General features: G+C 51.4%; 1 protein-coding gene across 1 annotated transcript; it reads right to left on the reverse strand.

The window, feature by feature from the left end:
- Window positions 1–214: 214 nt before the first annotated feature.
- LOC119091292 (uncharacterized) lies at window positions 215–12,700 on the reverse strand. The gene is made up of 4 exons (XM_037213986.1): window positions 12,604–12,700; window positions 2,419–2,624; window positions 1,985–2,135; window positions 215–941 (listed from the first exon to the last, which is right to left on the reverse strand). Exons 1-4 carry the CDS (start codon window positions 12,644–12,646, stop codon window positions 670–672), a joined length of 672 nt encoding a protein of 223 aa, XP_037069881.1. The 5' UTR covers window positions 12,647–12,700; the 3' UTR covers window positions 215–669.
- Between the last annotated feature and the right edge of the window lie 3,708 nt (window positions 12,701–16,408).

Below are 16,408 nucleotides of genomic sequence, written 5' to 3' on the forward strand. Positions count from 1 at the left end.
GGTGAGCTAAATCTCTGTTGTCCATCGCATCACTCAGGCATTCCATTGGTGTGCAGCTTAATGGGGTTACAAAGCTGTCTCATAAATCGAAATTTGCTCGTAGTTTTAAGTGTTGTGATATGAAATAGAGCAATCTTGGTGGTCCCAATAGCCAACATTGCTCAACCACATTTCACCACCATCGATAATGCACTCCTTAATATCAGTTCTTGACTGACAACGGTACGGTTCATTTATTTCTCGTTCAATAACAGTGCGCCTAAATCAAAATGTCCTAAAGCAACTCGCTTCAGACCGCCATAAGTGAACCGATCGTCAACCGATCGTCCTTCGGTGGAACAACACAATGACACCGCGTGTAATGCGTGGCATTAAAATGTTTTCTAGGCGCATTAATCAGCGTTCACTAACACAAAGCGCTTTTTAGAAGCCCTGCGCTGTGACTGGGGTAAGATTGTCAGCCTGCTTTTCCAATCTAAGCGGTGACGACACACCGCCGACAATAGCACCTGTCGGCAGCGGCCTCCAGACGCCCTCCCAGCTTCCGCTTCCGCCGAGCGCCCGGATTGACGAAGCCCCTCCGCCGAACGCCTGGACTGGCGAAGCCCCTCCGCCGAGCGCCTGGACTGGCGAAGCCCCTCCGCCGAGCGCTCGGACAAGCGAAGCCCCTCAGCCGAGCGCGGCGTTCAGCGCGTTGGCCAGCTTGTTCTGCGCGTTTTGCAGCTGTTCGATGGCGTTGGCCAGGCCGGCGGCCGGTACGGCGGCCGCGGCCGGAGCCGCAGGGGCCGCCGCGGCGCCGCCACCGAACCGGCTCCCCAGCGGGTCGACAGCCGGGCCGCTGCCGGCACTCGAGCTGTGCTGCACGATGGTGGTGGTGGTGCCGCCGACGCTGCCGCCGCCGGGACGTCGGCTGTTGAAGCGCTCGCCGAGTGCGTTGCCGCCTGCGGGACGGCGTTTACGGCGTTACAGCACCTCCTGCGCCTCGGAGTAACGAGACAGTCACTCCCCTACAGCCACTGAGCGAAGCGACCGACGTCAACTCACCACTCAAAAGGAGCCATAAGGCTGCTCCAGGTGATACCGGACTTTTGACTGCCGTGTGTGACATGGCACGTGTCCTATTGCGGGCCAATGCAGGGACGCGTCATCGGACGGATTTCGTCGGTATATCGGTGGGTGGTGAGGCTTGAAGGGACCAAGAAACCCGTTTTTCAAAGAAACGCGCTGAAAGTTGTGACATTTTTACGGAAGGAATAATTGCTCGGACTATCATCCTCGACTGAAGTGTTAAGGTGTACACCCCGCTTTGGCAAGTCAACGCCCCGGCAGCTGTCTGGTAATACAGAGTCTGTTAATAGGACTGGATGATGTTGGGCTTTCAGCCATGTACGCGTCGCAAGCCCAATTATCTTCTTGGAATTGCTGAGATTCGAACCACGGCCTCCTGGTTGCGAGTCCAGTGCGCTGCCAGCTGAGCTAACCGGGAAGGGCCCGTCTCGTTGTTGGCCGGGAAGGACATGCAATATGCCAGACAAGTACAATAACCCGGGCATTGTTCCATAATTGACTCTTATGCCTCGTCACAATTCCTCCGTAAAATTGTGGCATACTGGTACGAACTATCTGGTATATATTTTCTTTGACACCTTGACACATGCACTGCCACAGGAGAGTACCACGCGCCGCCTGGTGCTACTTCCAAGCTTCATTATGCCCACGTTTCGCCGACAGTGCTTCGGCGGAAAACGAAGTACAAAGGTGGTGACGTTTCAAGTGTCTGGGAATAATTGGCCTGAAAACCGTTTTTATCATCTGAATTGTTCAACCTTTCCAGGGAAAACAGCACCTGAAATGTTTTCGGTGGTCGATATCCGTTTATCATGCTAGTCCGTCACTGTAACAGATTGATCGTACGCACATGCGCAAGCGTTCGTTTAGCAGAGAATCTCCAGCGTGGCACGCCGCACGCTCGCCAAGCGCTCACCTCCAACGAGCATATCCTGCGCGTAGTTGTAGGTGCTGGTGCTGATGCTCCCGACCGATCCCGAAGCGATGATCATGCTGACTCCGTACGAGCCAGACGCGGAGTCATCCACGTTATTCAGCACGACCAGGGACGGCGACGAGGCGTCGCGCTGAGACGTCAATGCCCATGTCATCAAACACCACTCGTCATGAATGTTAGTATCTAGTGAAACTCGGCTAGCACGGGCGAGAGCTGTCTTAACCAGGGCGTTCTGATCGCAGCCTGGCAATGCACATCGTCCCGCTTGCGTCAAATAAAGCGAGAAGTGCAAGCGGCACATCCTTTCGTTCCTTCATCAGTGGCCATCATTTCCTCGCCAGCGGCTAAGTCCTTGTCATACGTGTGTTATGCTCTCCAACACACCAACAACTTGACATGCTGTGTCAACTCACGTTGATATCAACGCCTCGGAGAGTCCTCCAGGAGAAGACATTGTCGGGCCTCTGGCTGTATGTCATAAAGACTTGTCCGTCCTTGGTCCACGTCATGTCCTGGATGTATTCGCCTGGGCCCATCTGGTAGTTGGCCTCCAGGTTGACCGTGGAGCCGTACGCCGGGCTGGCTGGCACCACCACGTCGACGTTGTACCCATGGGCACCTGCAACAGAGTCGGCACAGCTTGTCACCTTGCTGTCAAATCAGGAGCTGATGTGGTCTGATGGTAAACGGCGATGGCTTGTGAAGTAATGCGGACAGCACATTGATTCCATGTAGTACGGCGATGCCGTAAGCGGCTGGCAGGGGGCGTTGTCAATCGGACGTGGCAGACCAGCGTCCGCTGAGCAAAGCAGCGCATTGGCTCAACCGCCCTTTCGGTGGTCGAGTCGTACGCGCCGACCGGCCTCTCTCCCACCACCCCAACCCACAATGCCGCAGGCGTCGAGCGCACAGGCGTTTTGGGTGTCATTGATTCGAAGCATATGGAAGTTTTCTTTTTGCGGTTTCAGGGGCGAGCTCTGGAGAAACTGCTGTGAATCTTTTTGCATGGGTGAACGTGTTTATTTTGCAACCTCCAACGTTCCTTTTCACGTACCTTTAAAGGTAAGACTCCTTGCGTGTCATGGAATGAGCGGAATGACAACAGACATGGTGAAAATCGATTATTGGACATCATATGTCAAAATCAAACCAGTCAAATACCTATCGGAACCCTTACCAACAGATGTGATCAATGCCTTGGAAGTTCTGCCGCTTGTGACTTAAAATAAACCTCTACATGTTAGGATCTGCCGAATCATGAGGTCTTAGCATGCAGAAGGTTAGTAGAGCAGTGTTCAATTTAGTTTCACGAGCGCGTTACTTGAGAGTTGGCCAGTTATGAGCAAGGTTGGTCCTGGAAATTTCAGGAAAAAATTATGAATTTGCAACGACTTTCAGTGTTGTTGGCGGCTAGTTTATTGCTAGAAACGCTGATATTTTGGATGCATTTGAATCCAAACGGACTGAACCATGTGCGCGATCGCCAAACGTGGCTCAGCCATGATTGGTTTAGACCACGGCGAAGCCGGTTATCGAACAGTTATATAGACTGCCCCACGGTCGAATAACGCAACTCCGGGTCGACCAGTGCTATTGTAGAATGGACACTTCATGATTCCATGCAGCCAGCTTCAGGTCACTATCTGCTTTGATTGACGAGATCTGGCACCAGTCATTAAAAGCGGCCGAACACAGGCGGAACCATGGTTTACAATCGAGAACGTCTGTACAGCTGCCAACATCATCAACGTCAACAACAACAACATCAACAATATCAAGAACCCTGACCGATGCTATTGTCCGTTCTGCCAATGTGTGTCAAAATATGCTCGGTTCTTGCCACCGCGAAGCGGAGACATTAATATTTTGGTCCCGTTTCGACCAGTGCGCTACAACTTTTTCGTAAGCAGGAAAGTTCACGTCGCATGGATGGGGAAAGCTACCTCTTGTAGAAAATGAAATGTTGCGGGAGATCACACATGTTTGAGCAGCCTGTATATAAAGCCTCCAAGACATGCAGCACGCCTTTTGAGAGATTGTGCATCTTATTCCGGACAAGCAAATGAAGGTGCGATCACTGATGGCAAACATACTGGCTTCTAGAAAGCGTGACGCAGTAGTCGCCCAAGCTCGAGACGTTCCCTCCGGAAAGACCTGTCCAGTTTGCGGTCCTGTTCATAAAAATCCTGATCCGAAACAATACGACGTCACTCACGCTCAATCCATCATAGCCTCATACTTTTACATTTGAACACAAGGTGTAGAATTGAACAATTAACAGCTACTGAAAATTTGGCAACGACATATCGAGGCTTTTCTGAATTAGCATGAATGCTGGAGGCGGATTTGACCCCCACTCCCCCCCCCCCTCCCTCCCCCTCCCTTGTCTTCTCTACCCGTTCGATACCGGGTTAATCTGGGTCGTCTGCGTTCTAACACCGACGCCTGCGATGCCTTGCAATTTGCGGAGGCTGCGGGAGTTTAAAATAGTAACGATAGGCGATACCACGCGCTGGGACAAGTCAAAACGACAGGGCATCTATAATAGGGAGGACAAGATGAAGAGAATTTTTAGGGCTGGACACAATGCACATGTTCCATGAAGTTAGCTTGAAACGCATCCAATATTTGCTCGAAAGTGCAAGGTATTCAGCCGAGTTGAAGAGAAGGCATATTTCTACCGCGTTCTCCTATATACACCCGCGATTTGAGGGATTGTGTGCAGATCCAGGTAGCCTGGTGGGCTGAATACCTGAGCTGGAGCCCTTAGTAGGCCCAGCTTTCCTTGGGCAGATTGTGGGACGCAGTCCCGTCAACCCGCTCAGCCATCGCCTTGTTTCTGCGCACAAAGTCCTGGCCAGTACGTGCACAGGCCCCGCTCATGAACCGAAGCCCACGCGTTACCAGGCTCCGCCCTCCAGCAGCAGCGGGCCGTGACAAATGACCCGCGCTTTCCACGGACAATGGCGCGGTCCGGGGGCGGCTAGCGAGACAAAGAGGCGGGATGTGCGCGACGGATGCCGGCCCGCCGGTTCGTGCAGCGGCGCTCACGTGGCGCAGCAGATGACCGGACGTGCGTCCCACCCGGCCGGGGGCGTCACGGTCGCCGCCTGTTGACCCGTGGCGGCCCGCCCGGGCGCAGCATCCGCATCGCAGTACTGGCCGGGGGTTCACAAACAGTGACACAGCGACACCTGACGCAGTCGGTGGCGGGGCGTGTTTTTGGGAGTGTTGCAATTTTAGCGATTTCCCGCCAGCACAGTGAAATAATATGGGCTAGGCATGCATGTGCGTGACATCCATGCGTCATCATCTCCAGTTGCTCCAGCTGCAACAACAATAACGTCGTTTTTAGTAGCGATAGCGCGGAACAAGGCTCGTACGCATTCTGAGCATTTACAAGTACCTGCTTGGCCCCCTGAAATTCCGTGTGGCTTCCTAGACGTGAAACAGTCTCTGTGGGTTTCAAAATTTCACAATTTCTGACATAAATTGTTATAGCTAAGTGACGTCTCAGAAAACGATTTATGCAGGTGGAGGCATCATGACTTATGTATGGATGTCGAAGGCCATGGCAGACCCACGAGGCCAGATATACAAACAACAGCGCTGTTAACAATGGGTGGCGAGCAGATTTTGGTGCCGGAAAGTGTAACTGACGCTGGATTGCTTCAAGCTGTATACAATCACAACTGGTCTACCTTCCGGTACTGTTCTGCCCTTTGATTCAGCATGTACGGCGTAAAGACTTCTGGTGCGCTGTCATCTTAACATTTGCGTGAAAAACGCTTATCTCATTACTGCGAGTTTAAACTATAGTGGGATTAAGTCCCAATATTGAGTACATTTTGATGTCATTGTTATATTGACACCTTTTCACTTGACCATTATCCCCCGGAAAACACAATGATTTCTTACAAAAGTATGAATGCTGTTTTCAGTCTCATCGAACGTGCCAGGCGCGGTTTTCAATGAATTAAGTCCTGATCGATACGGTAAACTCAGACTGATCAGCATTTTCAGTAAAAAAAAACGTTGTAGACCATCTCGAAAATACTATACGACGGCAATGCCTTACCCATCACCAAGGTGTCTAGCATTGAAATGTACGCTAGATGGCTTATACACGTGCCCCATGTTTGTAATAGTGCCGATATGCTACTCTTATTCTTGGAACATGGGCCTAGACGCCCACTAAATAGGCCCGCCACTAGACGCCCACTAAATACCTTGCCCAGTATATGTTATCAAAACATACCAACGTGTCCATTTATTCCTTCCCCTCTCTCCCTCCCCCCCCCCCCCCCCCCCTCCTTTCTCCATCTCTCCCTCCAGCACCCAAACACCGCGGTTTGCCCGCTGTGCCAATATCTGCAAAAGCCTCGTAGCTCTTTGCGGATTTGTCTTATCGGAGGACATGTCATATGAGCATTAGCCACGGACAGAGCGGATCAGTGCTGCGGTCAGCAGAGTTGTCGGACGAAAGGCCGTGGCCTTGAGCTCTGGTTCACGTGGAGTGATGGTCGCTGGACGTCAACAGCCTGGAGCCGCCGGGAGCCGGGCCACTGGCCGGCTCTGGCTGAATGCCAGGCCGAGAGAGAGAGAAAGAGAGAGAGAGAGAGAGAGAGAGAGAGAGAGAGAGAGAGAGAGAGAGAGAGAGAGAGAGAGAGAGAGAGAGGGAGAGAGAGAGAGAGAGAGAGAGAGAGAGAGAGAGAGAGAGAGAGAGAGAGAGAGAGAGAAAGAGGGAGAGGGAGGGAGAGAGAAAGGGACAGGGAGGGCAATGCCTTATGTCTTGACTTCTGCCAGCGGTATGCTGTCTGCATGGCAGATCTTGCAACATGGAGGAAAGGGTTCAGTGAGTTCTGACTACGGCAATCATAGGGCGGAAATGAAGCGCAGCGGCTCGATAGGCAAGGTCCGCCGGAAATTATCGTTTTGGTTTTTGAGTCGGCTGCACTTGATTGGCTGGGCTGTATTGTGTTTTATGGTATCTGTGCTAACGCTGTTTTAACAAACACCGCGAATTATGGAGCATTTTCTCCATAGCAAGCTGGGAGAAAGAGTGGGTGATGAGAGAGAACCCTTCTGTTCAAATACCGATCGCTGGCACCAGCGAAATATCACATGTCACACGGCGTCTGACGGAAAACTAAAGCAACGGCGCATCACTTTGCAAGATAACTTCACTACGCTAACGGAGGACGAAACGAAGGTCGGCGCACTCGTTACGTACCAAAGCAGGATCACGCGGATTACTTACGCCCATGACGTACATTATTTGCGTAGGAAGGACCCGTATCTGGGGCCATGTCTGTGCAGATGAGACCAGAGGGGGCCGGCAACAGGTATCGTCCGGCAGGCTCCGTATGAGCAGCCCAAAGACGGCAGGAAAGACTCGTACCTGGGGCCATGTCTGTGCAGATGCGACCAGAGGGGCCGGGGACAGGCGTCGTCCGCGCAGGCCCCGTCTCAGCAACCCAGAGACGACAGGGAACGAAATCCATGGGTTTCGCATAAGTAAGAATAATCATAGGCGCATATACGGCGTCAACTTTGGCTTTTTCTGAGTGAGGATTTGCTGTTTTAGAGGAGCCGTTCATCGTATAGTCATGGCTGAAATAATGCCGTTTGTTGAGTTAGTCGAGCAGACAAACTGAGTTGGCTGGCGCCGGCTCCCGACAATGTCCTGCGATGAGGGATGAGCGAGACCGTTGCAGGTTGTGTCCACTGATAAGACAGCTAGTCGTAGATCGTGTGCCAGCTGTTGCAGTCGTTCCTTACAAGAATCTGCGTGTGTTGGATGTGGGTTGATTAGCATGAAGTGCTCGGGAAGTCGTATTCGTGTCAGCGAGAAAGCGTTCAGTAAAAGTGACCGGCTTCAATAAGTCGGCGTTGCAGTGGGTGTCAAACCTTCCTAGTGTACGATTAGACCAATGATGTGTGTGTTGACAGCGTGCGTGCATGCTCATACAGAGCAGACACTTTTCTGGAACAACCCCGAGTCCTCATCGCAAACGATTCTCGGGTCACGTTGCGGCGTACTTACCAGCCGGCACTGGCTGGTTGCGAAAGCCGAATTCGCTCTGAGACGGCCGTGCTGCTCTCGGCCAGCGGGCCGGTCGCCGCGCCGGTCCGACCAGTCGGACCACCGACCCTGGCCGCTCGGAAATCCCGACCGGCGTCAGCTGATTCACGGAAGGTGGCTCTGCGCTGGAGGAAATCCCCAGCCGGCGGACCACGGACGCGGAGGGGTCGGCCGGCGGGCCGCGCACCCATCCCCGCGCCCCGGCGTAACGCTGGCCAATGTGTCGTGACTGCGGGCGATCAGCGGCGCCGACCGACTGCCGGACGCGCTGCGCAGTCAACTGTTCACATGTCGGGGTTTTACGTTGCGCCGTGCTCGTGCATGAGTAAATTGGTGTCACTAGTGCAAGTGTGGTAGTTTGGGATTGCATGAGTCAAATAGCGGTGTCGGGGCTGCTACGTCGGGTACGTGCGCTCATGAGGCTGCTACTCGGTGCACACGCGCCACCGGACGCACCTTGACAGCATTGTTTCATAAGTAGCCAGTTAATTATTAAACAAACAATCATCCGCTTGTTTGTGAACACTACCAAAACATGTTTTGGTATATACGTACCAACAATCCTCCCGCCCACTAGGCCAGCCGAGGACGCACGTTGTGGAAAATGCAGAACATTCCCCAGTTAGAATGTTGGGGAAGCATTCGCTTTAAGTGGCTTGTATTGCATCCACTAATTCAGAGCAACTCGCGTCTGCATGAAGTATCAAATGGTCGGACGATAACGAGCACACCGATGGTGTGCTTCCCACAAACACCGCAAAGTGCAAAAATTTCTATTTCTATTCCTCTTCGATTGCATCAGCAACGTCACATAAGCAGAACAACCAGATAACTTTTATGGGGAAACAGAGGGAAGGAGTGGCGGTATTCCAGCGTTCATCTTCTCGGGAAACTACTTCCCCGCAATACACCACCATGCACCTTGTTCGGCGAAAACTGGACCTCCGAACGACGGCGGCCTGGAAAACCCTGGCCGGTAGGTTGCTATCCCCGCCGACAGCACGCCTGCGGCCCGTCGAGCGGCGGCAGGTGTGGGGGATGGGTACCCAGAAACGGGGCAGGAGCGGTCGACGTGTCAGATGAAAATAATGTGAACCGATGGAAGAGGGCAAGCAGGATGGGTGACGGCAGGGCTACATCATCCAAAAGCAGCATGGGTGGCAAAAACGGGAGGGTTTTCAGCTTGAACATGGAGCACCCAATGTTCTGGTACAGGAAAGTAAGAAGCCTATTCATTCAAACTGACGCATTCACCTTCACACTTCATGCGCAAACGCTGCATCTCACCTACTTCAAAATGACCGCAGATGCGCGCATATGCATTCGATATTTTGCAGCATAGTTCGATAGCCTTCTGGACTTTCTGGATTGCAACACCGGTCCATAGTGTGCCTAGCACAGAAATTTCTCATTGTGTACTCGTTTGGTGGCATGTTTATGGTTTCTGGTGTGATGTTTTGGTGTGATGAGATGATTCATCTGATCCGTTTCAGGAATAGTAAAGTGTAAACAAACTGTCCAGGCGGCGGTCATAAGCGACTTATTTTGAATTGTGCCCACTCACTACGAAGGAACTAATTGCCTTGGTTACAATCAACCACGCCAAAATGGAGCAGGTTGAGCCAGTTTGTTAATCGAAAGTATTAGAGCAACTCCCACTGCGTTGTTCGTTATGAGTTTCTTGAGGAGCGCCACTATGCGCTGAGTAATACTGAACACTGGGTAAACGCTAAGATCAGATCATTGATATTCATATCATTAATATCTTTGACATATAATTCAAAACACAAGTGTTCTGCCGCTTCGCCAGGACCGCTTAGAGGCTGTTTACTTGTTTCAGCGCTGTTGGAAGGAATCAAGGGATGATATAGCTCTTGGTGACCCAGCAGAGCTTCCTGATCTTTGTCATAAGGAAAGAAAATAACGCTGAGCGTCGATCTACTACGTCGGACGTGCGATGGTCGTAGCGTATTGAATTCAACGTAGACTTCTTTTTTTTGGCGCAAGTCCGAGGAAATCGCGATCAAATGATCACCATGAGCCTAACGACAGCCGTTTTCAAATGAATCAGTCCAATACAGTCCAGGCTAAAAAGCCGAAAATCTGAGTATCAGAGCATAATGTAAGAGCATATAAAGGATTTTGAACTAGCTAGCAATTTTCTGGATGGTTGCTTTGCGGAATTAATGGGAACGGTTCAATTTGAGCAGCTCGACCAAGCTGCAACTCTTCATAGGAGAGACTATGTTTGCAACTACTGATTACGGCTTTCAGAGCAAAGAACGTGTTATTTACAGGTGAGCTGCATATATTTTACGGCATGGATGTACAGGCTGTTGGATGAAGTCTGCCTTTCTAAACATCACCGTTGTTTGATTAGGCCTGCCTTTCTGTGCATTGCCATGTCGACAAAACATAGCCGTTTTCATTTGATTAGCAAGGGTATGTTGGCATTTGCCAATTATGAAAAAGCTGCACAACAAGAGTCGGAACTGAGGCATATTTTAGCGGCCCAGCGTCGTTGTAAAATCAGAACGGATTTCCCTCCACTTGATGGAGGGAAAAGCGGATTATTGTGTAAGCCAAACCGTGGACCGATCTATACAATCAGTAGAGCGCCGAGCGCAAAACATCGGCTTGCGTTGTGCGTTTGTGTGTCGCGTATTTTTCTGACGAGTATTTATGGGGATTTGGGTAAGCCTTAATAGCCCAGCGAATGCACCAGCTACAATTACCTGAGCGGTCCCAACACCGTCCGATCATTAGGTGCACCAGTAATTGACCCAAAAACGACCAGTGTAACCATTTTCGAAAATGAAATCTGTCTGAACGCAACACACCGTCGCTTAAGCCAGGACAGAGAGAGAGAAAAAGAGTGGGAGAGAGAGAGAGAGAGAGAGAGAGAGAGAGAGAGAGAGAGAGAGAGAGAGAGAGAGAGAGAGAGAGAGAGAGAGAGAGAGAGAGAGAGAGAGAGAGAGAGAGAGAGAGAGAGAGAGAGAGAGAGAGAGAGAGAGAGAGAGAGAGAGAGAGAGAGAGAGAGAGATGGAGAGAGGGGGGAGGGGACGGGAGATTGGACCATAAAACTGAACAGTCGCGACCTGTTTAGTTCACTGAAGCCTGGCCGGACATATAGTCAGCCAATTTTCAAGCGGTGATATTTGCGAATTAGTGCGAACGCTATATTGGGGACCTCTCTAGTCAGAATTCCCGCAGAGCATTGGCACCCCCATTTTCAGTGCTTCGACGTTTAATTTGGCTTGCAAAGTGTCCGGCTTCGTTGTTTTGCTTACGGGTTTTGGTAAATTTGGTATCGTGCTCATGATCGTAATTTGTAACTCGGATGACCGTTATCAGCACACTCGTCCCGCGCCGCAAAGGGCGTCTCACCTGCAGATATAGCTTAATCCTCGCGAAAAACCGGTTATTGTAGCGTTCACATCCAGCTAGGCTAGGACATCAGCTAGGACTGTTCGTCCTTGTGGTGAGCAGAAACACGAGGGATAGGTTGCAAACACCTCAAAAGCTGCCCAGTCGAATAACTCTGGCGGGGAGGGCTAAGAGAGACTGGTGCAAAATACTTGGTCGATATGTCACATTTTAGTGCTCGGTGAAGGTCATGTGCAGTTTAAGGGAAGACAGGGTAGTGCCGACACATTATCATCAAAACACGATGAGGGCATCAATTTATATTATTTTCGAGTCCAAATTACGCTGTCAACGCTTTGTAACAGCACTATTGGTAGCTTTGCAGCGGCACCTAGCAACCCTCCGCAGAGGATTGGCCAGCACAGAGACCCTTTTGGCCAGCACAGGAGACCCTTTTGGCCAGCACAGAGACCCTTTTCGGGGAATGTGCCTGCTGCTCGGACGGAGTCCCCTTCCTGGGGACATTTAGCCCAAGCATCGCTGGTACATACAACTCGCCCCGTGTAAATGGGGCGTCACGAGGATGTAGGGTGAAGCGGTGATGAGGAAAATGACGGGATGAGTTTGTGTGACATTTCTTTGCACACCCGTAAACGGTGGCAACGGACGTTCTCCCATGTAGGGAGGGACCAAAGCCACTTTTGTATTTTTCAGTAAGCACAGAAGGCCCAGCATTATATTATCGGAGAGATGTGGAGCAAAGTCCCCTGCCCCATTCTCCGGTTTTTTAGGTCCTGCCTATGACCAGTTGCCAACTGTAAGTTGTTCAGTGCATTAGCGAGGAGCATTATTCACACAAATAGGACTGTAGAATTAGCCTTATCCCTCGGAGAAAAACCAGGAGAATGAAGATATAGTTGGGTTAATATTGTTGGGATATAGTCGCTATAAACTCAAGGCAATACGCCTAAGCGATCCACTCGAGCATTACTTGAGTGCGAGTGAGCGGCTTTGCTGTGACATCCCCGCTGGCGCGGTGACACCACCTGAAGCCGAATGAAGGCGCCTTCCCCGGAAACAGCCCGCCGCCTTCCGATGCTCAACGCGGCATCACCAGCTCTCCCGACGAGAGGAGCCCTGCACTTACCATTGGCTAGCGCCAGCGCCGCGATGACCAGTGCTGTCCACATGGCTGTTGAGTACTGACTGACGCCGGGCGCCGCGCTGCCATTCCTTTCTCTTTCTGCAGCCGTGCCTGTGACGTCACGCCGCGGCCGGCCTGTCCAGGTGTGTGACGTTACGGGTCGTCAGAAGTATCTGGTGAGTATCTGCGACGCACGGCTGCACGCTTCCCCCACGCGGTCCTGCCGGCAAGGGTTGCATGCGTAATGGGTCGACGCAGCTGAGATGCTGCCGTCAGTAACGTCCCGCAGAGTAAAACACGCTGTAGATCTCGTGTAATCTCAGCTTAACGCGGTCGTCCCTTGGCGACAGCCGCTCACGGCCTCATCGGGGCCATCGTGCAAATTCCACCAGTCATGTTTCGGTGAAAACTAGCGAAATAGCCCAGACAACTTACCAGCACCGCCCTCGAATATCTTTGGTCTGTTGAGGTGGTTTGTTTAGATCTTAAGTTTCGGCCGAGGGGTCGATCCTCATAACCGGCAGGTGCCAGCCGGTGCTGGAGCAGCGAGTCCAGAACTAGTTTTGTGCGGTAGGTATTTCTGATATGAACAGGTACTTGGTATGCTGGGGAATGCCATCGATCCCTGGCTCTGTTCATGAGCTGTGGCCACATAGCTCATGTGGTAAGTATTAGAAGAAGCTGAGTGAATTGGAAGCACAGCTAAAGGCAGGCTGAGCGTCCATTTACGTCACTGGTTTTACCACGGTTTCACGGATCTCAAGGACCCAGGCCACATTTGACACCAGCCATAAGATTGCATGTGCAGATTGCATGTGTGGTTATGATACGTTGCCTACACTTGCGCATTGTTAGCTTCCATCATCCACACATCCAGAGGATTATGCGTCGGATAATAGGCGTCACATGACTCTCAAACGAGTACAGCAAAGCTTATGAGAAGTGATTCTTCCTATCACCTTTCAAATGTTGTTTTCGTTTGTGGAGCCCGAGCCGGACAGATCCAGGCGGAGATGGTGGCCGCAGAACAGCCGCTCCTTGTCCTGCCGGGAGTACGCACCCGGCCATGCGAGACGGAATCTATCGCGAGCATTGGGATATGCACTAGGGGAAGAAAGGGGAGTAGAAACGTACGCCCCAATTTTTCCAAGACATTGTTTTGCCCCTTCCCGCACCTTTGCACGCGCGTTGCACGGTTTTCACGTTTTCGCATTCCAGTACGCCATTTTTAGGCTAGATTTTAGTCTGCTCCCAACCCTGTTTTGTACCCCCCCCCCCCCTCTTTAATCTCAGAGACGCGGCTACACTCACGGTCAACAGGTCAGTGCCGCATAACAGCACAACGCAGCGCCAGTTTGCGCCTTGATGTGAGCGTTGAGCGCGGGAATGCGGAAGGCCTGGAAAAATATGCAAGCTCAACAGGATACAGGGACCGCCGAAGAACGTGAGCCATTTAGCATCACATAGGTGTTCTATGGATCGTGCTACTTTGCCCATCTATATGCAGCCGAACGGATGTCGCGAAGCCGAAGTCAAAGAAACCAAAGTTGCTTGGTTTCGTGAAGCAAACATGTAAATTAGTTTCAGGTAATGTTGCAAGCATTGACGTCTAGCGAGTCCGAATAGGCATATGCTTAACCCAAAATTGGGTAAGCCACTGTGACCCCCCCCCCTCGATGTGCAATCCCCTCTGGTAGGGGGCTCAATTTGCCCCCCCCCCCAACGGTAAATTTAGCCTCTTCCAAATATTCTGGACCCCAAGAAAATGTAAGAAATTTTCAACAGGAGCTCAAAATTCTGCTAGCAGGCTTCTGCTAATGGTTTCACAGGCAAAAAAAAACAAAGTCAATGGAAATTGCGAAATCATGCTCAGTTTAGTGCGCCTGACTGAGTTATTTGTACCTTCAGAGCTCCTCGGTCGTACCGTGTTTACTTGAGTTTTTCCCTGCATGCTGCATGTTTTTTTTTATACATGATTTACATTTCCTGTTGGCTCTAATCTAGTTTTGTGCTCTTGTGGGAATGTTTTGGCACTAGTAAGCGGTGTTTTAATCCTGCAGACCACAGCTAGTTGCATTGTTTTGCTACGACCACTTATCGGAAATAAAAAAGCAGTGAAATATTTGTACCTAAAACGTAGCTAACTTGTTGGCCATCTACATTCGGAGGCACCCTTAAATCCATCCAACTTCACTTTGTCGTGAAAATTTGATGAAACGGTTGCAAAAACCTGGCAACCAACACCAACCCATTAAACCGATAGTGGCAATCGCCCGGCCATTACCAACACTAGCCGTGTCGAACATGTCTAACGGGAGTGTTGGGCCTGCACCCCGCCTTGCGGTTATCAGCCGGGATTTCCATGGCAGACGTTATCAATCGCGCAATTCAGCTTACACTCTTTACTCACCCAGCCGCACATGTTTAGCGACGTCTGAAACCCTATAACGTAGACCCTTCATCGAATACCGAGATGATATACCGAGATTACCGTGGAATACCGTGGAATACCGAGTGGAATACCGAGATTTCAACGATGGACCCACACACAATTATCAAGATGTTCAATGACATCATCTTTTGCTGAGACAGAGCAAGCAAGGGTTTACAATCGGCTGCAGTTTCCTATCATGCTGGCGAGGGGGGAGAGACTCCTACTTCATGATTTCGTTGAGAGGAAATTGGGTCAAATCCGGGAAGCAGCATGTTTTTTTGCGTGTATTTGGTGCTAGGTTTTTCCGCTCGACCCGACCAATCCTATTTTGCGAAACTACAGTCCTATGGTGGAGTATCAACGACCGCGACACGCGAAAGATTTGGCCCCAGATTATACTCCAGAGCCAGGTCCGTGCCATCGGGCCTATTTACCATGCAGGGGCAGGGCAAAGATCCGTAATTTACATTGGTCGGTCCCGTAAGTCGGTGAGAAGCCCATGTGTTGGTCACGGGACCACGGTGCCTAACAAGGGTCCTTTATTGACAGGGAGCCCAGAATCGGCCAGCGACAGTGCTCAAGAGGCCCGCAAAGGAGCCGAAGGGCCTCTCGGAATCGGCGATCAAGTACCCGATTGGAGGGCACAAAGGGGGGGGGGACCGGGCCATCAAATCCCATAAGAGGGCCTCTTGCACCGATTGGGGACACGCTGGGACAACGCGTGTCTCTAATGCGGTCACCGACCACCAACACCGAACAGTCGGCTCCGTGTCGGTCTGAGCCCTGAGGGTCCATTTCCCAAGCAGGGGAAGAGGCCAAAGCCCGCGATTGGCATTGGTGGGACCCCTGAATCAATGAGGGCTTCTTTGTTGGTCAAGGACCCACAGTGCTTAATTGAGGGCCCAGTGTTGGCAAGGGGCCTCAAATCAGCCAGGCAACATTTGCTGGATAGGGACAGGGACGAAGCCCCAAAAGCCAGGGGCTCTTGCGTTGGTTGAGGACCTCTGATAACGAACGTAGAAATGAGAGTTTACGATGAGAGTCCACAATGTGGCGGTGGAAGGCCTTTTGTCAGACAGGGCCCCGGTACCGAACGGGGAGCTCTCCATCCGTTTCACACCAGAGCCCATAATGCCGAAATGTATATATGTGCCAATTATTGGACACCTGTGACAATATGGAATGTTTTGCATTAATGAGGGCCCCTGCGCCTTTATGGAGCCAGGTAATCGGGTCAGAGGACCCCTGGTATCAGCTAGGTGACTAATGCATGATACATCCCTCTGAGGGTTTCGGTATCGACCAGGATACCCCGCCCCTGTGGCAGCAGTATGACAGCCGGCGGGTGTGAGTGGCATGAGTGCGGCCTTGACC

Source organism: Pollicipes pollicipes, unplaced genomic scaffold, assembly GCF_011947565.3.
Source record: "Pollicipes pollicipes isolate AB1234 unplaced genomic scaffold, Ppol_2.1 Scaffold_3447;HRSCAF=4054_pilon_pilon_pilon, whole genome shotgun sequence".
Taxonomy (NCBI): domain Eukaryota; kingdom Metazoa; phylum Arthropoda; class Thecostraca; order Pollicipedomorpha; family Pollicipedidae; genus Pollicipes; species Pollicipes pollicipes.

Excerpts from the sequence above, each read along its gene's own strand:
- LOC119091292 (XM_037213986.1), bottom strand. The coding sequence starts at position 12,646 with ATGTGGACAGCACTGGTCATCGCGGCGCTGGCGCTAGCCAATG. Across the intron at positions 2,625-12,603 it reads GGCGCTGGCGCTAGCCAATG|GTGCCCATGGGTACAACGTC; the intron begins GTAAGTGCAGGG and ends ACTCTGTTGCAG. Across the intron at positions 942-1,984 it reads GCAGGATATGCTCGTTGGAG|GCGGCAACGCACTCGGCGAG; the intron begins GTGAGCGCTTGG and ends GCCGTCCCGCAG.